General features: G+C 42.2%; 1 protein-coding gene and 1 non-coding gene across 2 annotated transcripts in view; both read right to left on the reverse strand.

The window, feature by feature from the left end:
- Positions 1-12,440, reverse strand: part of LOC114637684 (NACHT, LRR and PYD domains-containing protein 1b allele 3-like) — a 54,062-nt gene extending 41,622 nt beyond the window's left edge. The window contains exons 1-2 of the mRNA XM_028785954.1: positions 12,342-12,440; positions 9,943-10,255 (exon numbers count right to left, since the gene is read on the reverse strand). Coding sequence (XP_028641787.1) covers positions 9,943-10,096 — 154 coding nt within the window. The 5' untranslated portion in view covers positions 10,097-10,255; positions 12,342-12,440. The remainder of the gene's footprint in view (positions 1-9,942; positions 10,256-12,341) is intronic.
- Positions 12,441-15,168: 2,728 nt separating this feature from the next.
- On the reverse strand, positions 15,169-15,301 carry LOC114637709. The gene has a single exon (XR_003713782.1). It is a non-coding gene; the product is annotated as a small nucleolar RNA SNORA17 (small nucleolar RNA).
- Positions 15,302-22,273: the final 6,972 nt, after the last annotated feature.

A 22,273-nucleotide genomic window follows, 5' to 3' on the forward strand; every position in this document is an offset into this window, starting at 1 on the left:
AAACTGAATCCTGAGTCATCGAGGAGCCACTGCACTCAGAGCAGCTGAGGAGCCACTGCACTCAGAGCAGAAGGATTTCCAGATCCAAGAAGTGGCCTGAGTCCCAGGAGTTCTTCCACCCAGGAGATTAGGAGCATAAGACCACAGAGACATCTGGACTCCGAGGAGCTCTGCAATAAGCAAGATAACTGGAAATACAGACTCCAGTCTTACACAGTGAGGGCAGGTAACACTAGAGTTAACCAGATGGCGAAAGGCAAGCGCAAGAACATAAGCAACAGAAACCAAAGTTTCTTGGCATCATCAGTAACCAGTTCTCCCAATATAGCAAGCCCTGAACACCCCATCACACCTGAAAAGCAAGATTCAGAATTTAAATCACTTCTCATGATGATGATAGAGGATTATAAGAAGGATAAGTAACTCCCTTAAAGAAATACAGGAGAGTACAAGTAAACAGATAGAAGCCCTTAAAGAGGAATCACAGAAATCCCTTAAAGAAATGGAAGAAAATACAAAGAAGGAATTAAACAAAAACATTCAGGATCTGAAACTGGAAATAGAAACAATAAAGAAAGTTCAAAGGGAGACAACCATGGAGATAGAAAACCTAAGAAAGAGATCAGGAGTCATAGATGCAAGCATCACCAACCGAATACAAGAGATAGAAGAGAGAATCTCAAATGCAGAAGATAAGGTGGAAAATATTGACACAGTTGTCAAATAAAATGCAAAATGCAAAAAACTCCTAACTCAAAACATCCAGGAAATCCAGGACACAATGAGAAGACCAAACCTAAGGCTAATAGGTATAGATGAGAATGAAGATTCCCAACTTAAAGGGCCAGTAAATATCTTCAACAAAATTATTGAGGAAAACTTCCCTAACCTAAAGAACAAGATGCCCATAAACATACAAGAAGCCAAATAGACTAGACCAGAAAAGAAATACCTCCCATCACATAATAATCAAAACATCAGATGTACAAAACAAAGAAAAAATACTAAAAGCAGTAAGGGAAAAAGGTCAAGTAACATATAAAGGCAGACCTATAAGAATTACACCAGACTTCTCACCAGAGACTATAAAAGCCAGAAGAGCCTGGACTGACATCATACAGACCCTAAGAGAACACAATTGCCAGCCCAGATTACTATACCCAGCAAAACTCTCAATCGCTATAGATGGTGAAACCAAGATATTCCATGACAAAACCAAATTTGCACAATATCTTCCCACAAACCCAGCACTTCAAAGGATAATTGATGGAAAACGCCAAAACAAGGAGGGAAACTACAACCTAGAAAAAGCAAGGAAGTAATCTTCCAACAACCCCAAAAGAAGATAACTATACAAACATAACTTTACCTCTAATAACAAAAATAACAGGAAGCCACAATCATTTTTCCTTAATATCTCTTAACATCAATGGTCTCAATTCCCCAATAAAAAGACGCAGACTATCAGACTGGATACACAAACAAGACCCAGAATTTTGCTGCATACAAGAAACACACCTCAGTGACAAAGACAGACACTACCTCAGAATAAAAGGATGGAAAACAATTTTCCAACCCATTGGTCCCAAGAAACAAGCTGGAGTAGCCATTCTAATATCAAATAAAATTGACTTTCATCCAAAATTAATCAAAAAAGATAAGGAAGGACACTTCATACTCATCAAAGGAAAAATCTACCAAGGTGAACTCTCAATTCTGAACATCTATGCTCCAAATGCAAGGGCACCTACATACATAAAAGAAACTTTACTAAAGCTCAAAATACACATTACACCTCATACAATAATAGTGGGGGATTTCAACACCCCACTCTCAGCAATGGACAGATCATGGAAACAGAAACTAAACCGAGACACTTTGACATTAACAGAAGTTATGAACCAAATGGACTTAACTTAGAATATTTCATCCTAAAACAAAAGAATATACCTTTTTCTCAGCACCTCATGGTACCTTCTCCAAAATAGACCATATAATTGGTCACAAAACAGGCCTCTACAGATACAAAAAGAGTGAAATAATCCCTTGCCTCTTACCAGATCACCACGGAATAAGACTGGTCTTTAATAATGACAAAACCAATGGAAAACCCACGTGCACATGGAAACTGAACAACTCTCTACTCAATGATGACTTGGTCAAGGAAGAAATAAAGAAAGAAATAAAAGACTTTTTAGAATTCAATGAAAATGAGGACACATCATACCAAAACTTGTGAGACTCCATGAAGGCAGTGCTAAGAGGAAAACTCATAGCTCTAAGTGCCTACAAAAAGAAACTGGAAAGAGCACACACTAACAAGTTGACTGCACAACTAAAAGCTCTAGAACAAAAAGAAGCAAATACACCCAGGAGGAGTAGAAGGCAGGAAATAATCAAACTAAGGGCTGAAATCAACCAAATAGAAACAGAAAGAACAATACAATATATCAATAAAACCAGGAGCTGGTTCTTTGAGAAAATCAACAAGATAGATAAACCGTTAGCCAGATTAACCAGAGGGCACAGAGACAGTATCCAAATTAATAAAAGAAGAACTGAAAAGGGAGACATAACAACAGAAACTGAAGAAATTCAAAAAATCACCAGATCCTACTACAAAGGCCTATACTCAACAAAACTGGAAAACCTGGATGAAATGGACAATTTCCTAGACAGATACCAGGTACCGAAGTTAAACCACGAACAGATAAACCATCTAAATAGTCCCATAACTCCTAGGGAAATAGCAGCAGTCATTAAAAGTCTCCCCACTAAAAAAAGCCCAGGACCAGATGGTTTTAGTGCTGAACTCTATCAGACCTTCAAGGAAGACCTAATACCAATTCTCTTCAAACTATTCCACAAAATAGAGACAGAAGGAACACTACCCAATTCGTTCTATGAAGCTACAATTACACTCATACCCAAACCCCACAAGGACCCGACAAAGAAAGAGAACTTCAGACCAATCTCCCTTATGAACATCGATGCAAAAATACTCAATAAAATTCTAGCAAACCGAATCCAAGACCACATCAAAACAATCATCCATCATGATCAAGTAGGTTTTATCCCAGGAATGCAGGGATGGTTCAATATTCAGAAATCCATCAATGTAATCCACTATATAAACAAACTCAAAGAAAAAAACCACATGATCATCTCACTAGATGCTGAGAAAGCATTTGACAAAATTCAATATCCCTTCATGATAAAAGTCTTGGAAAGATCAGGAATTCAAGGCCCCTACCTAAACATAGTAAAAGGAATTTACAGCAAACCAGTAGCCAACATCAAGCTAAATGGAGAGAAACTTGAAGCAATCCCACTAAGATCAGGGACTAGACAAGGTTGCCCACTCTCCCCCTACCTATTCAATATAGTACTGGAAGTCCTAGCCAGAGCAATTAGACAACAAAAAGAAGTCAAAGGGATACAAATAGGAAAGGAAGAAGTGAAAATATCGCTATTTACAGATGATATGATAGTATACTTAAGTGACCCCCAAACTTCCACCAGAGAACTCCTAAACCTGATAAACAACTTCAGCAAAGTGGCTGGTTATAAAATCAACTCAAACAAATCAGTAGCCTTCCTCTACATGAAGGATAAACAGACTGAAAAAGAAATTAGGGAAATGACACCTTTCACAATAGTTGCAAATAATATAAAATACCTTGGTGTGAATCTAACCAAGCAAGTGAAAGACCTGTATGACAAGAATTTCAAGTCTCTGAAGAAAGAAATCGAAGATCTCAGAAGATGGAAAGATCTCCCATGCTCATGGATTGGCAGGATTAATATAATAAAAATGGCCATCTTGCCAAAAGCAATCTACAGATTCAATGCAATCCCCATTAAAATCCCAACTCAATTCTTCACAGAGTTAGAAAAGGAAATTCTCAAATTCATATGAAATAACAAAAAACCTAGGATAGCGAAAACTATTCTCGACAATAAAAGAACTTCGGGAGGAATCACTGTCCCTGACCTCAAGCTGTACTACAGAGCAATAGTGATAAAAACTACCTGGTATTGGTACAGAGACAGGCAGGAAGATCAATGGAATAGAATTGAAGACCCAGAAATGAACCCACACTCCTATGGTCACTTGATCTTTGACAAAGGAGCTAAAACTGTCCAGTGGAAAAAGGACAGCATTTTCAACAAATGGTGCTGGTTCAACTGGAGGACAACATGTAGAAGAATGAAAATTGATCCATTCTTATCCCCTTGTACAAAGCTCGAGTCTAAATGGATAAAGGACCTCCACATAAAACCAGATACAATAAACCAATAGAAGATACAGAAACTAATAGAAGAGAAGGTGGGGAAGAGCCTCGAATACTTGGGCACAGGGGAAAAGTTCCTGAACAGAACTCCAATGGCATATGCTCTAAGATCGAGAATTGACAAATGGGACTTCATAAAATTGCAAAGTTTCTGTAAGGCAAAGGACACTGTCAATAGGACAAAACGACAACCAACAAATTGGGAAAAGATCTTTACCAATCCTTCATCTGATAGAGGGCTAATATCCAATATATACAAAGAACTCAAGAAATTAGACTCCATACAACCAAATTACCCTATCAAAAAATGGGGTATAGAGCTTAACAAAGAATTTTCAAAGGAAGAAACTCGAATGGCCGAGAAGCACCTAAAGAAATGTTCAGCATCCTTAGTCATCAGGGAAATGCAAATCAAAACAACCCTGAGATTCCATTTCACACCAGTCAGAATGGCTAAGATTAAAAACTCAGGTGATAGTAGATGCTGGCGAGGGTGTGGAGAAAGAGGAACACTCCTCCATTGTTGGTGGGACTGCAAGATGGTGTAACCACTTTTGAAATCAGTCTGGCGGTTCCTCATAAAATTGGACATAGCATTACCTGAGGATCCAGCTATACCACTCCTAGGCATATACCCAGAAGATGCTCGAACATATAACAAGGACATATGCTCAACTATGTTCATAGCAGCCTTGTTTATAATAGCCAGGAGCTGAAAAGAACCCAGATGTCCTTCAACTGAGGAATGGATTAAAAAAATGTGGTATATTTACACAATGGAGCATTACTCAGCTATTAAAAACAATGAATTCGAGAGGTTCCTAGGTAAATGGATGGAACTAGAAATTATCCTGAGTGAGGTAAGCCAATCACAAAAGAACACACATGGTATTCACTCACTGATTATTGGATATTAGCCCAGAACCTTGAAATGCCCAAGATGCAACTCACAGGCCACATGAAGCTCATAAAGAAGGAAGACCAAGTTGGGGTGATTCGGTCCTTCTTAGAAGGAGCAACAAAATACTCAAGGGAGCAAATATGGAGACAAAGTGAGGGACAGAAACTGAAGGAGGGGCCGTCTGAAGACCATTCCACCTGAGTATCTATCCCATGTGCGATCACCAAGGGTGGATGCTGATGTGGAGGTCGGGAAGTGCATGCTGATAGGAGCCTGATGTGGATATCTCCTTGTAGGTCTTCAGGAGTCTGGTGTACTCAGAGGCAGATGCTCACAACTGGCCATTGGACTGATCGTGGAGTTCTCAGTGGAGGAGTTAGAGTGAAGACTGAAGGAGAGCTGAGGGGATTTGCGGCACCATGAGGAGAGCAGCAATGCCAGCCAACCACAGCTCCCAGGGTCTGGACCACCAGCCTGGGAGCACTTAGGGAGGGATCCAGCACTTCAGTTGAATATGTGAGGGTGGAGGGCCCTGCTGGGCATAGGTGGAAGAGGAGAACTTTGACCTCATGAAGGCTGGATGCCCCAGGGGGTGGGAATTTTGGGAGTGGGGAGGTGGTAGTGGGGGGGTGGATAGAGGTTACATCCACAGAGAAGAAGGAGGAGGGGTGAGGGGATTGGGGATTCCTGGGTGGGTGGGGGATGGGGTAAGGGGACAACATAGGAAATGTAGATGGAACATCCAATTAAAAAAAAAAAGAAACTAGAGTTAGGCCCTATTGCTGAAGACACCACATATTTTTTTGTTACAGGACTTAAAGAACCCAAATAGGAAGAGTCATGCCATTTCATCTATGCTGGTTAGGTATCCTAGTATTAGGACATGGTATGAGGCCACTTGTGGAGAAAAGCCATCAATGGAATTAATCCCTGGTGCTGAGCCTCAGTGTTACAATACTGACCTGCCAGGGAAGTCATGCTCCCAGTGCAATACTTGCCTGAAGATTATAGAGTAACCAATTGTTCTATGATTATTACTGAGAAATTTCTGATTAAATTTGAATTCCACAGGAGGGAATTCATAACTAGTATTGTAAATGTCATCTAAGTCACATGGTGTAGAAGGTCATGGGCCCCGAGAGAGGACCTATTTCTGGTGTTTTGCTAAATGTACATATTGTTAAACTGCCTTCTGAATATGTTTATACTCAGATTAACCTCAACCTTATCCAAATAAGCTTTTCCATGCAGTGGTCAGCAATTAACATAGAGACTCAGAGGCAAAATTCTGATTAAATGTGTGTTGATTACTTAGTCCTAAGTGGGACATCTAAGTGAATTTACCAAGGCTCTGGGAACACTTCAAGTGAGTTGGCAGAAAAAAATGAAATAGCAGGAGGACTGGAAGGAGTGCGGTGAGATGTGCTTTTCTGAACACCACATGACTGTTGTACTAATGAGCTCAATACAGATACAGTTGCTTGTACAAGACATGCACAGTGGCTAACAGGATCAGTCAGTTTCTGCCAGGCAGCACTAACTGGTGTGAGAGGTTTAAATAAAACAACAATGAGTAGCAGACAAATCAACACCAATGAAAACACCAAAAAAAAAAAAAAAGAAAACCAACAACAAAAACAAAAGGGGAAAGGATATGAGAGTGGGAGGGCATGTGCTGGAGGGAGTTCTCGGGGAGTTGGGAGTGGATATGATCAAGCTATACTGTATAAAGTATGAAGTTTTCAAACAAAACAAATTTATTTAGACCTGCAGAACCAGACACAGCTCTCCTCCACTATGGTTACAGCACAGTAGCTGCCAGTGATCCTGATCTCCTTCTGAGTCTTTCCTCTATATGGGACTCCCCTGATTACACTTTATTTCATCCAGGTGGTGTGGAGACAAATAATCTACCTGAACTCACTGCCATCGCCACACCCTGTACCTCAAGTATGCAATCCTGATAGGCCCTCAGGGGCTTCAGAGGGATCATGACCAAATTGTTCTTCTCTCTTTGGCACTCACTAGATCGTAGCACTGTCCCCACTCTAGTCCAGTCATATGGCATAGACACAATTTTAAACTACACATTCTCTGTGTGTTCCCTGACACAGCCATCGGGCAATTCTTGTTGGGCCATGGCTGTATGCATCATGCCTATCCTCCAGGTGCACCCTGTGCTCAGGCTCAACTTGGTGAGTCTGCCTGCAGTTGCCATGACTGCACCCTTGCCAACCACCAGACCCACCCCAGGACCCACAAGAATAATTCTAGCCCAGGCTGGAAAGGTCCACCCACACACTTCTTAACCCCAGGTTCAGGCTGGGGAATACATGCCATGTGTCAGCTCAACTTGGTATGCCTACGTCAAACATAGGGCAACAACAACAACAAAAGAGCAAAACCCATATGCCCAGGTCTCATTGCAATAACAAGAAGAAAAATCAAGACAATATTTACTGCCTCCAAATCCACCAGTTCAAAGAAACATTCTCCAGTGAGGATTACCAAGATGAACCAGGACAAGGAACTTAGTTGGGAATCATAGACCTCAGAGAGTTACGGAGTTTAAAGATGCAGAGAAAAGGAGCTCAATGAACTTGAAGAGAATGACCTCAAGGATGGCAGGTGCCCAAGTGATGTGCAATAGAACAAAATTCAACTGAATGAAGATCAGATTGAAAAACAACAACACAATTAGAAAATTCACAGAAAGTCTAATACATAGAATGCATCAAACAGAGGATAGACTATAAAGCATAGGAATTAGACCACATAAGTAAATAATATTTTTAAAAATTGATAAAAAAAAAAACCCAGATGAACATGTAGGAAATGTGGAGATACCTCTAAATGACAAATCTTATAGTTACATGCAAAGTAAATGGGTGGATGGGAATCTCAGGTCAATACACAGACCAGATCTTCAACAAGATCACAGAAATCAGGAAAGAAACTCGTACAGGTACAAAAAGAAAAAAAGCAAACAAAACAAAACAAACAAATAAAAACAAAAAACCCCCAAAACAAAAAGCAAACAAACAAAAACAATAAAACAATAAAAAGGACCAGAAAACAACTTTCCAAACAAATAGTAGAGAAGTAGAGATTATTGAATGCTACAAGAGAAAAAAATTCTCTGCACATAAGTCACATCTGATGGCAAAGATATCATCAGACTGATATGAAGCCAGAAAGTTGAAGTCAGAGGAATTAATTCATTTCCTAGTGTTGATGGATATGAAGTTTGTGCTTTTCACATTCTTTAACTCGGCAAGGCTTTTAGTTGTGGGACTGGGACTCCAACCCACCCACAAAACCTTTGACCCATAAGCTGTACTACATGAAAAATATGGTTGAGGGAGTGGCCAATCAGTGAATGTTTTAATTTGAGACTAGCCACAAGAGGGAGCCCATCCCTACAGGGCCTGGATGGCCAGGAACTGGAAGCTTGATGGCCCAGAGACCTAGGGTAGAAACAATCATGACTTCACAATGAAATGATTCCTAACGATACTCTGCTGTACTCAGAGATTGGTACCTAGCTCTATCACCATCTTCCTCCTGAAGCAGATGGGAGAAGATGCAGAGACCCACAGGCAGACATATAGGCAAAGATACAGGCTAGTTAACCTTTTGTTCTGCCTCCAGACTTGTTAGATTTCAGTTAATTTCTCCTTTAAGATATGAAAATGTCTCCCATACTCATGGTCTGAGCTCAGTAGTTTTGAGTAGCTATGTAGGATAGATGATTGCATGTTGGGGTTTTGTCTTTCTTCTCATTTCTTTTCTTCTTCTTCCTCCTCCTCCTCTTCCTCCTGCTTCCTCTCTCTCTCTCTCTCTCTCTCTCTCTCTCTTTCTTTCTTCCTTTCTTTCTTTCTGTTTTTGTGGGTCTGAGTAAAGAGGAGGAATGTCCTATGGGAAGGAGACAGCAGTTGTGTGTTGGTCAGAGAGGCAGGGGTAGGAGGCAGGAAGAACTGCTGGGGTTCTTCATGCTTACCCTCATACCCTTCTCTAATGGTCACATGGGGGAAAATGAGGCATACACAAGTGCTGCTGGGAAACCCTCCTCTGGGACCATGAAGTTCACACACCTCTACTGAGTCTACTCTGGTCCTCTGTATGAGTCTCTATTTCTTTCTGAGCTTCAGCTCCCCCATGTGTGGCTCTGAGCTTCTTTTTGTCCCACAGGGTTGCACACTATATATAATAACAGCAGCAATAACTTGGGCTTGTACTTAAAATTATTGAGCATTTCTTGAATATCAGACTGTTTAATATTTGATATGTATTACCACTCAACCGATAGAGCCTAAGGAGACAGCTTTTCATCTTCCTATTTCCAAGATGGATATATTTAGGAAGGCTGGAGTCTGCCTCTGCCCAGCTCCAAAGTTTGGACTTGTAACATTGGTGTTGCTTATTGTTCTTCTCAAAAGGTGGCTTGAACCCTGTGCCAACCTTCTCAGAGACCACTGTATGCCTGACTCACTCCACTACAGCTTCAGGGTACTCCTTCCAGGGGGCTTTGAGCATCACATGGGAATCTGAGTATGCACTTCTGTAGAACAAAGTGTTCTCTAGAGTTCAGTTAGGGGCTTCTGAAAGCCTTCCTGTTCCAGCCTCTCATGGAGCCTGTGAATTCTTTTGACAGGAGGCTAGCCTGCCCATGGAATCCTTGGCAGGAGGATTCAGTGGTGATGAAGTGGCCACAGAGTGATCGGTTGGGGTTCTTAGTGTACTTACCTAGCTTCAAGTCCCTCCTCTCTGACTTGACTCTGTGCTTTATCAGCTCCACCTCTGTATGTTTCTTTGTTTTGAAGGTGGGGTCCACTTCCTCTTGACCTTCATACTGAGCTACCTTTGTGTTACTTTTCTGCTTGGATTGAGATTTTTCCATGGTAACAGAGCCCTCAGATACTGCTTCTCTGAGCAGTCTGTGCTCTTATTGCTTCAAGACTTTCTTCTGTTGTTGCAAGTAAGAGACCAGTGCCTTCGTGTCTCTACCATGTACTTCTGTTCTGGGAATGGGTGTTTTATCAGAATTGATAGCAGAGACCTGGTAATAAAAGAAAGCAGAATAACCTCTACACAGTCAGATGGACCTCCGAGCAGAATAATTGAAAGACACAAGTCTTTTCTGAGGAGTGGGTACTGTGTGTCCAGATGCAGGGGCTTGGGCTTCATAGGGCAGAAATGGGAACTCTAGGACAGGAGTGTTTAACAGTGATCATGTTCTTTAAAGTTTCACAGCTGAAGAATGCCAGTGGATCTTCTTGCTACTGTGTTGGCTTTCCTGAAGGCAAGCTTAACATTATACTGAGCTGGGGTTTCTTAGCTTGTCTAAGGTTCTTCTTTTAGGTCATTAAGGTTATTTATTTTATCCTAAGGACAGATGAAAAGAATGTGGTGTGTGTGCTTTCTTACTGATTGTTTCCTGTGGAAGGAGGATGATGGAGGGTGGAATCCATCCTGCGCCTAGGGATTAAGGGGGTGTGTACATTGTGGGTAGACTTCATGTGCTGCAAAGAAATTTTGAACTTGATCTGCTTTCCTGGATCAGTCATGTGATTGCTGCCGTTTACTTCTGGAGAAACCTTTGAAACAGGTATAAGAGAGGAGGCTGTGAACTGTGAAATGAGACGGAGCAGAGGGGACCCAGTAGGCCCCTGGCCAGGGAAGCCATTGTCCTAATGTAGACCTAGTGATGTCAGTGATTTTATCCAGGAGGACCTTGTGTATAACTTTTAAAGGACGAGGGAAAATGATGTATGAGCATAAGGAGAAATAGAGAGTTCAAGGGAAGGAGCCGAGTCAGGGGGAGCCAAAAGCCCATCTTAGGAAGACATTATTCACTAGATTTTTTCTGTCTGGTACTTCATTAAATCTTTGGGTGCTGTTCACCCCTTGGGTTTGTTGGTTCATAACAGTGTTGTTCCTGAAGTAAGGCACTAGTCCCCACAGTAGCAGTATGTAGGAGATCGAGTTCTCTTAACTTTGGAGAACCACAGCATGGAAGACTTGGCTCAGAGTAGGCAGAGAACTTGATGGAGAGGGAGGAGTGGGAAGGTGGGCATCTAGAGAGTGAGTGGGAAATGTAGAAGTAAGAGGAGGGAGGGATGCAGGTCAGAGCATGATGGTTGGGAGAATTAGAGGATGTGAATGAAGAGATGAGGGGTTGGGGGATTCTGGGGTACCAAGGACAGGATGATAGGAGGCTAGAAACACCAGGATGGAAGATGCATCGGGGACCATGCAGGAGAGTCACTATCCCATGTCCTCATCTTCTTCCTTTTCTAATGTCCCAGTCTAAGGAGATCAATATGTCAGCCATTACTGTGACTCAGGATAAGGTAGGAAGATACAGGACAGAGGGAGAGTAAAGGCTCAGCCTAAGTTCAGATGAACTTCTTTGAAGGAATCTTTAGAAGTCTTCTGTCCCTGGTCAGCACACAGGGGGAACAATGCTAAGCCAACTAACAAATTGATGGAAGGCACATTACCTAGAGAGGGCCAAAGGGCCACATATATGCAGGGGACAGACGAACACAAGACTTCATAGAGGCCCTGATGTAAGGATAAAAGGAACATTAGTTCTGTGTCCTTGTCCAGGAGTGAACTTGGTAAGGCTTGTCTGACACTGAAGCCTGTGCCTCAGAGGAATCAAGAGTATAATAAAGGGGACTCACTCTGACCCCTGTGCTGTGGTTATCAATCCTAAGGCAACTGTGTTGAGGTTTCCTGTGCTTTCTTCACTAACTTTGTCTATCTTAGCTCTCTGGGGACCTTAGCTCTACCATACCACCCCCTGCAAATATCATATATGATACTTAATATATATCTCATCTCTGGTCCTCCCTCTGAATACCTTGTCATTCAGAATACTTATTCCTGGAGATTCAAGGTAGACATAGGGTGTAGAATAGCCTATCACAGGAGCAGGCACATGAACTAGACAGGTGAATCCAGCAGACTATCACCCATCAGAGCTGGCCTGCAGATTCTCCAAGCAGAGGCTGGGGCCCTGGGCCCTGGTTTTCAGGACGAGGTCCCCATGTCTGCCACAGTATGTTTTAGTGGAGTGAGGCCAGCCCTTATCCTCCCACAACTAAGTGTTTTGGTGGAATCTGGGTCCCACTACTCACCCTGCTTCTCTATGAGGCCCACTGGAGTGTGTGTCCTTGAATAAGGCTTCTCAGCTCGGAAACTGTTCTTCAAAAGTGAAAGAGATTCTGGCCCATTTTCAGGAAGGCAGGCGTCAGAGAGCCACAGATGTACTTCCTCTAAACACTGGGAGTGGAAGTTGAACATTATTCAGATTGTTCCTGTTAAGTCTCTGCAGGTGCCTGAGCTGGAGGAGTCAGGCTGAGAGCTTCTTCCGGGTTTACAGAAGCCCTGCCTGCCTGACCACAGGACTCATGTCTGAGCTCAGTTCCCTCTTCCATTACTGTGGGACCCGAGGTTTGCCAACAGGTCCTAGGTCAGCAATAATTCCTAGATCCCCTCAGATTTGTGCTCTGAATATCTGTGCTTCTCTCCTTCCCTGTAGCCTGCCTGATCACAGGCTGTTCATTTCAGTAAATGTATCTTAGGCTACAAACCCTGTCTATGTTTTTTTTGTGTGTGTGACTTCTAAAGTCTCCTAAATGTCACATTCAGGTTTTGATTCTCACCAACACTGTATTCTTTCTCTGTAGGTATGTGGTGTGTGTGCATGTTCGTATGCAAGTGGACTCACATTCGTGCACATGTGTGTGACCTGAAAGCTTATGGATGTGGCTAGTCCAGCTAACCTGGAATACTTCCTGTTTCACCTTTCTGAAAGCTGGGATTACAAGCCTGTAACCATGCCCAGGAGGCATTTGTGAGGGTGCTGGGGATCAGACCACGTGTCCTCAGGCTTGCATAGCAAGTGCTTATCCACTGAGCCATCTCCCCGCCCGGCACCATCTTATCAACACTTCTGTTATCCTATTCCTCATTGTGGCCAAGGAGTGTGCTGGTCCAGCCAGTCTTAGAGTCACACATCTAATAGTGAATTACTTTAAATATGTTCTTCACTTATATCTTTCAATCCTCCCTGTCTTGTTCTAAGTGACAAACAGGTTCCTTCCAGTTTTTCACAGGGTTCTACATGACCTGCTCTTTTCTGCCCTGCCTACTTTCTGGTGATAAATCGTACTTCAAGCTTCTCACTTCCTCTGCCATGGGTTTGCTGCTCTACCTTTCTATTCCTTGAACACACCAGGAACGTGCTCACCTCAGGACCTTTGCACTGGATTCACCATTGTCGTGGGATGACTTCCCTCATCTCTGAAGTTTGTTGTCTACTTTCTGAAGTACCACTGCCCTTCCAGCATTACTCTGATTTATTCTCCTGCTGATTCTTGTTTCTTTCCATCATGTCCACCTACAAAGAGAATGGGAGCTCTTGGCTGACAGCACTTGGCCTGCTGTGGTGATTGTTAAGGCCCCTATGCCCAAGTTAGTGCCTGGCCCACAGTATCAGCACAAGAGATGTTTACAGAGGTATGGTTAGATTTTAATATTAACATTTATTTATTTTTGTGTGTTTATGTGAGTGTCTGTGTTGTGTACACGTACATGTGTGTGTGTGTGTTATATGTGTACGTTCATGCCATTGTGTACATGTATAAATCATAAGACATCATTCAGAACTCAGTTCTCTTTCCACCATGTGGAACCCTGTGATTGAAACCATTACATTAGGTTTATTACAAGTGCCTGGTATGTCAATGTTATTATTAATTTTTAAAAAAAATTTATTAGTTGAGAATTTCACATCATGTATCCCACTCCCACTCTGTTTCCCTCAGAGCTGGTTCATTCGTGCCCATGCCATCAGGGCCAGCTCCACCCTGCTGTCCTGGTGAGGTGCATGGCCCACTTTCCTGAGTGCTTCAGTAGGCAAAGGGCTGGGCTGTCTTTTCTGCTCTAACATCCTTGGAGGAAGCTCACCTCAACCCTGGCAACCAGGTCCAGCTCTGCCGTGATGCCCAGGTGCAGTGCAGGGCCTACTCTCCCAAGTGTTGCAGTAGGTGAAGGATAGGGACAGTTCTCATACTCTCCAGACCCTGGGGCCAGCTCTCCATCCTGGCATGGGAGGAGACAAGAGCATAGCCTACTCATCTATGCTCACAACCTCAGGACGAGCTAGCCTGCAACCACCACATACAGGGCTAGCTCTGCTGTACTGTGCAGTCCAGGCACACTTTCCCTCACTTGTGCAGCAGGTGAGGGTCAGGCCAATTTTTCCATATTCTCTCCAGTACTCCAACTGCATAGGGGCAGATTCAGTTCTCTGGCTCTGATGGCCCCAGGACCTGTTCTCCCATGATGCTCAGGGGAAGGGTGGGACCAGTTCTTCACAGTCCTCAGACATCAATATATCCCTGGTCAGCAGACCAGATCAGGGATTTCTGCCTGGCGTTTGGTGGTAATTGATCCCTGCTACTGAAGGACAATAAATCAAGATGTGCCCCTAGAGACAGCACAGGATACAGCTCCACCATGGTCTCAGGTAGCATCACTGGCCACTCACATCAGGTTGTCCCTCAGTACGTTCGAGTCCAGTTCTTCCTCTCTTCATTGTGCCTACATCCTTCTGTTTCTCTCTTACATTTCTCCACCACATACTTGCTTGTCTTAGTGGCATGAGAGATTTGAATGTCTAGTGTGGTTTCAGATTGTCTCAGGTGTGCAATACCCACCCTATGCTTTAAGGCTCTGGACAGGGATCATCTTAGGCATGGTCTGCTCCAAATAGCCCTTGAAGCCTGCACAGTGCAGACTGGTGTTCATCTCAGGCTAGCTTCCTGTCCAGGCCCTATGGTGTCAGACTGGTAGTTGTCTAGGGCTAGCACCCCACCTGGTCAAGCTCCCCACCTGGACTAACTCCCAACCTTAGGAGTCCACAGGACTTGTGGTTGTCTTTGGTTTTCTTTGTTCAGGTTTGTTAGTCCACTAATCATTCAGATGTCCATAGGTCACAACACTGAGCCTAGACAACTGAGCCTCTCAACTCTGCAACCTACTGATGCACATGTGACACAGCAGCTATAACTACAACAACTCTAGGGGTAGATTTTCTGTGAATCTTTCCCTGGGACAACATGATTGATAGAGAATGGCAATGTCCAGTGTGGGTGGTGCCATTCCTGAGCAGGTGGTCCTTGGTCATGTAAGAAAGCAGGCTGAGCAAGCCCTGGAGAGAAAGCCAGTGAGAAACATTCCTCCATGGCCTCTGCTGCAGTGTGCGGCCTTTGGTTCCTGCCCTGTCTCCTCAGGAAAGACCATAAGCTGTACAGTGAAGTGAATGTGTTCCTTCCCAAGCAGCCTGTGTGCAGTCTTGGTGTTTATCTCAGCAACAGAAAGCAAATGAAGACACATCCTATGTTTCAAGAAGTTTCCCTCCAAGATGAAGATTTCATCTCTCACAAAATTGTTATACACCAGTGAGTAACAGTCAGAACCATCCTTTAAGAGACCTTAGAGATTTGTTCTTTTGTTTTTCTATCCTTAATTTTATTTTATCATTTTTTCTCACACAATATATTTTAATCTTTCAGACCAACACAACTCCCAGAAACAATGAATAAAATACCATCTTTTCTGACACCCTTTTCAGCATTTATGTAGTGTAGTATGACTTGCCATTCTGGCTGTTCTGAGACACTTTGGTGGTTTGAGTAAGATTGACCTCCATAACCTCATATATTTGAATGTTTGCCCCTAGTTGGTCCAACTGTTTGAAAAGGAGTAGAAGGGGTGTCCTTGTTGGAGGAGTGCATCACTGGGGCAAGCTTTGAGAGTTTAAAATACTACACTGTTCATAATGTCTGTCTCTGTCCCTGCCTCTCACTGTGCTTCAGGATGTGACCTCTCAGCTAAAGTCCCAGCACCATGCTTGCCTGTCTACTGCCAAACTCCTAGCCATGATGATCATGGACTCCAACCATGAGCCCCAGACTACAGCCTTTTAATTTCATATGGTCCCATTTGTCAGTTTGCCTCATTTCCCTGATGACTAGAGTCCTCTTCAGAAAGGACTCCCCTGTGCTGCTCCATGAAGTGTTCCCCTCCTTCCCTCAGATAGTTTTGGGTTCAAGTCTGTGTAAATGTCCTTGGTGCACTTGGGGCTGAGTGCTCTGCAGGGTGAGAGGTCAGTCTTACACACACACACACACACACACACATAAACACACACACACATATATATGTATGTATACACTAGAATATGTATACACAAGAAAACACTACAATAATTTAAATTGTGTTAATATAGAATAAAAACTCTCTCTGGAAAGATGATTAATTTACCACAAAACATCATGATCTGATTTATAATCTTAGTCTCTTTTGAGGTTCGGTTCCAGATGTCTTAAGATCACCCACATGCTCCATGTATTTTGTAGAACAATTTCTAATTTCTCTTGTACTATTTAGACTTGAGACCAAAACAGAAACAATAAATAAAATTAAAGGTCTTGAGTTTAAAAAATCCGATAATCTGTTTTAAGTAAGACTTGATAATATACATTTTTATATTTAGTCTGTATCTGTACATAGTGTGTACTCTCATTTTCAAGTGCTGAAATATTTGTTGATCAACTGTTGTGTGACTTATCTGGGGAGATGTAAAAGTAGCACATGCCCCTAACTTCTAAACTTTCCACAGCACAAAGAATGACTCATTAAGCTCATCTTAAGGAATAGAAATGAATTTAATAGAGATAACTCATGGAACAATAGAAGACCACAGACTCCCCTATTCCATCCCCCCTCCTCCTGCTTCTATGAGGATGTGCCCCCACCCACGAACTCACTCCCACCTCCCTACCCTCTAATTCACCCACTCTGGGATATCCAGACTTCATGGGACCAAGGACCTCATTTCCCACCTATGTCCAACAAGACCATCCTCCCCTACCTATACAGCTGGAGCCATGGGTCCCTCCCTATGTGCTCCCATGCTGGAGGTTTTGACCCTGGGAGTTCTAGTTGGTTGGTATTGTTGCTCTCTCCATGGGCCTGCAAACCCCTTCAGCTCCTTCAGCCTTCTCTCTAACTTCTCCATTGGAAACCCCATGATCAGTTCAATGATTAACTGTGAGCATCTGACTCTGTATATGTCAAGCTCTGGCAGACCTCTAAGGATACAGCTATATCAGGATCCTGTCAGCATGCACTTCTTGGCATCCACATCAGCATCTCCCTTTTGGAACTGCACATGGGATGGATACCCAGATGGAGCAGTCTCCAGACGGCCCTTCCTTCAGTTTCTGTCCCATATTTTGTCTCCATATTTGCTCCCATGAACATTTTGTTACTCCTTCTAAGAAGGACCGAAGCACCCATACTTTGGTCTTCTTTCTTCATGAGGTTCATCTGGTCTGTGACTTGTATCTTGCGTATTTCAAGCCTTTGGTCTAATACCCACTAATCAGTGAGTGCGTACCATGTATATTCTTTTGTGATTGGGTTACCTCACTCAGGATGATATTTACTAGTTCCATCCATTTGCCTAAGAATTTCATGAATTCATTGTTTTTAGTAGCTGAGTAGTACTCCATTGTGTAAATGTTCCACATTTTATGTATTCATTCCTCTGTTGAAGGACATCTGGGTTCTTTCAAGTTACTGGCTACTACAAATAAGGCTGCTATGAACATAGTGGAGTATGTGTCCTTGTTATACGTTGGAGCATCTTCTGGATATATGCCCAGGAGTAGTATAGCTGGGTCTTCAGGTGATGCTATGTCAAATTTTCTGAGGAACCGCCAGACTAATTTCCATAGTGGTTCTATCAGCTTCCAATTCCACCAATTGAAGAGTGTTCCTCTTTCTCCACGTCCTTGCCAGCATCTGCTATCACCTGAGTTTTTTATCTTAGCCATTCTGACTGTCAAGAAGTAATCTCAGGGTTGTTTTGATTTGCATTTCCCTGATGACTAAGGATGTTGACCATTTCTTTAGGTGCTTCTCAGCCATTCAAGTTTCCTCAGTTGAAAATTTTTGTTTAGCTCTGTACCCCATTTTTAATAGGGTTATTTGGTTGTCTGGGGTCTAATTTCTTGAGTTCTTTGTATATATTGGATATTAGCCCTCTATCAGATGTAGGATTGGTAAAAATCTTTTCCCAACACGTTGGTTGCCATTTTGTCCTATTGACGGTGTCCTTTGCCTTACAGAAGCTTTGCAATTTTATGAAGTCCCATTTGTTAATTCTTGATCTTAGAGCATAAGCCATTGGTGTTCTGTTCAAGAACTTTTCCCCTGTGCCCATTTGTTTGAGGCTCTTCCCCACTTTCTCTTCTATTAGTTTCAGTGTATCTGGATTTATGTGGAGGTCTTTGATCCACTTGGACTTGAACTTTGTACAAGGAGATAAGAATGGATAAATTTGCATTCTTCTACATGCTGACCTCCAGTTGAATCAGCACCATATGTTAAAAATGCTGTCTTTTTTTCCACTGTATTTTTTTAGCTCCTTTGTCAAGAATCAATTTACCTTAGGTATATGGGTTCATTTCTGGGTCTTCAATTCTATTCCATTGATCTTCCTGCCTGTCTCTGTACCAATACCATGCTGTTTTAATCTCTATTGCTCTGTAGCACAGCCTGAGGTCAGGGATGGTGATTCCCCCAGAAGTTCTTATATTGTTGAAAATAGTTCTTGATATCCTGTGTTTTTTGTTATTCCAAATGAATTTACAAATTGTTCTATCTCTATGAAGAATTAAGTTGGAATTTTGATGGGTATTGCATTGAATCTATAGATTGCTTTCGGGAAGTGGCCATTTCTAATATATTAATCCTGCCAGTCCATGAGCATGGGAGATCTTTCCATCTTCTGTGATACTCTGTGATTTCTTTCTTCAGAGACTTGAAGTTCTTGTCATTCAGGTATTTCACTTGCTTGGTTAGATTCACACCAAGGTATTTTATATTATTTGTGACTACTGTGAAGACTATCATTTCCCTAATTTCTTTCTCAGTCTGATTATCCTTTGAGTAGTGGAAGGCTACTGATTTGTTCAAATTAATTTTATACCTAGCCACTTTGCTTAAGTTGTTTATCAGGTTTAGGAGCTCTCTGGTGGACGATTTGAGGTCACTTAATTATACTATCATATAATCTGCAAATAGTGATATTTTGACTTCTTCCTTTCCAATTTATATCCCTTTCACCTCCTTTTGTTGTCTAATTGCTCTGGCTAGGACTTTCAGTACCATATTGAATAGGTAGGGAGAGAGTGAGCAGCCTTGTCTAGTCCCTGATTTTAGTGGGATTGCTTCAAGTTTCTCTCCACTTAGTTTGATGTTGGCTACTGGCTTGCTTTATATTGTTTTTACTATGTTTAGGTATGGGCCTTGAATTCCTGATCTTTCCAAGACTTTTACCATGAAGGGATGTTGAATTTTGTCAAATGCTTTCTAAGCATCTAGTGAGATGATCATGTTTTTTCCTTTGAATCATGGTTTAAGGATCATGCTTTACGCCAGTAAGTGGATCCTTCCCTTTCACCTATGCATAAGTATGCCTAGTGGTAGAGCACCATAGACACTTAGCAGAAAGTTCCTTGGCATCCAAATTAAAAGAAAAAACTTTAAGATAAAAAATAAAAAGAATACAATTTAAATAAATTTGTGGGGTAAAGGGATATATCTCCCCCATTTTTATTTTAAGAAGATATTGTTTTTGGACTTCCTGTCTGGGCCCGAGCATAGAGCAGGTCACAGGCTGCAGCTCCGTACCCAACCCCAGAAAACCTAGAGAAACAGGGACTCCCAGGAGCTTGAACTCACGCAGCATCCCAGATAAAGGGTCTAAAAAACAAGAGAGAGAGAGAGAGAGAGAGAGAGAGAGAGAGAGAGAGGGAGAGAGCTTACTTATTTTAAATTAATTTCAAAAGTTTCTAGGAGTTGCAAATTGGCTAAGATCCCTATTTTAAGCTCTCCACAAAAGAATTTAAATCTCTGTTCAATATTCTCAAGAGAGAGGTAAACCCTAATTTCCTCAACAGTTAATTGACAAAAGAGAGGTAATCTCACAAAAAATAGAAAAAGCTATTTCTAATCGATATATCATATAGTCTGATTAATTGTCAGTGGTGCTATAAAAGTCCTTTGACAAAAGATTATTAATATAGATTTATATATCCTTAAATAAGGTCTTCATGACTCTCTGAGTGTGGAAGGAGCAACTGTTGGCGCTTCTGCCCTGATTTTACAAGAACTCTGAAAAATTGGCTTTAAAAACAAAAGAGGGGGAAGGGTACCCCCTCAGAAAGAGTCCCCCTGAAATATTCTCCATCATGCCTTGTTCACTTTTATCTCTCTAAAGCTGAAAGATCATGGCAAATCTCTTGATGACCATGTTGGTGACCTCTGGCACCACCAAGACCAACAAAACTTTGCCACAGATATGGGGAAGGACCCTCTTACCCTTAAAGGGAATGGCCCAGACCCAGTTCCCTTATGGGGCCGAGGACTGATATGCCTGTCCAATACCACAGAAGGCACAGCTAACTGGCTACCAAAAAGATTAATGAAAAAAAATAGATACCCCTACAAAGCCAGGCCCAACCATAAATACGATGAATAACAATTTACATCCAGGGAAGAGAAATCTCCCTGAGAATCCCCTTCTTTTTTCTTTCCAGGTAAAAATGAATCACCCATGATGCCTGCTGTTAGAAGTTCTAATCCAGATGTGCCAGAAGCCAGGACCCTCGCCCTTACCCTCACCCCCTACCTTTCCCCACCTGCACAATGTCCCCTGAAGCTTGGCAACTGCAAGATCCTGCTTGGCAACTGCAGATAGACTCAAAGCAGTGTACCATATCTTCTGAAGAATAGCAGGGAGACCATAACTCAAGCAGTGTACCATATCTTCTGAAGAATAGCAGATAGATCATAATTCAAGGCAGTGTACCGTATAGACCATGACATGTTTCAAGGCACAGGCCAAGAAGATTCTGTACTTTTCCACTACCTGACCCCTCTTACCCCTCCCCTTATAAAATATGCTATAAAAAAGCATTTCATGTTCAAAAAAATAAAAATTAAAATTAAAAAAAAGAAGATATTGTTTTAAAGTTCCATGGGCCTGGTCCACACTCTCTTGTCCTCGACAGTTATAAGGAATCCCAGTAATATGGGTAAAGTTAAATTGCTGCTAAAGAGTCTCAAATGTTCAACTGCCATTGCCAGTCCCATTATTTGTTTGTTTGTTTGTTTTTCTTTTTTTAATTATTGGGTACTTTATTTATCTACATTTCAGATGTTATCCCCTTTCCCCATTCCCCTACCCTAGAAACTGCTTAACCCATTCTCCCTCCTCCTATTTCTATGTGGGTGTGGCTTCATCCATCGACCCACTCCCACCTCCCCTCCCTCGAATTTCCCCTCATTGGGGCATCCAGCCTTCAAGGGACCAAGGTCCTCTTCTCCCACTAATGTTCAACAAGTCCATCCTCCTCTACAAATACAGCTAGAGACATGGGTCCCTCCATGTGTGTTCCCAGGCTAGCTGTTTAGACCTAGGGAGCCCTGGTTGGTTGGTATTGTCACTCTCCCCATAGGGTCACAAGCTCCTTCAACTCCTTCAGTCTTTTCTCTCTAACTCCTTCCCTGGGAACCCTGTGGTCAGTTTGATGGTTAGCTGTGAGCATCTGCCTCTGTATCTGTCATGTTCTGGCAGAGCCTCTATGGAGACAGCTATATCAGTCTCCTGTGAGAATTTTATTGAGTATTTTTGAATCAATATTCATAAGGGAGATTGGTCTGAAGTTCTCTTTCTCTGTTGAGTCTTTGTGTGGTTTAGGTATGAGAGTAATTGTGGCTTCATAGAATGAATTGGGTAGTGTACCTTCTGTTTCTATTTTGTGGAATAATTTGAAGAAAATTGGTATTAGGTCTTCCTTGAAGGTCTGATAGAATTCTGCACAAAAACCAAGGTCCTGGTCTTTTTTTGGGGGGGGGGGGAGATTTTAATGACAGCCACTATTTCTTTAGGGGTTATAAGACTATTTAGATGGTTTATCTGCTCCTG

The sequence above is a fragment of the Grammomys surdaster genome, unplaced genomic scaffold (genome assembly GCF_004785775.1).
Source record: "Grammomys surdaster isolate TR1022 unplaced genomic scaffold, NIH_TR_1.0 125368, whole genome shotgun sequence".
Taxonomy (NCBI): domain Eukaryota; kingdom Metazoa; phylum Chordata; class Mammalia; order Rodentia; family Muridae; genus Grammomys; species Grammomys surdaster.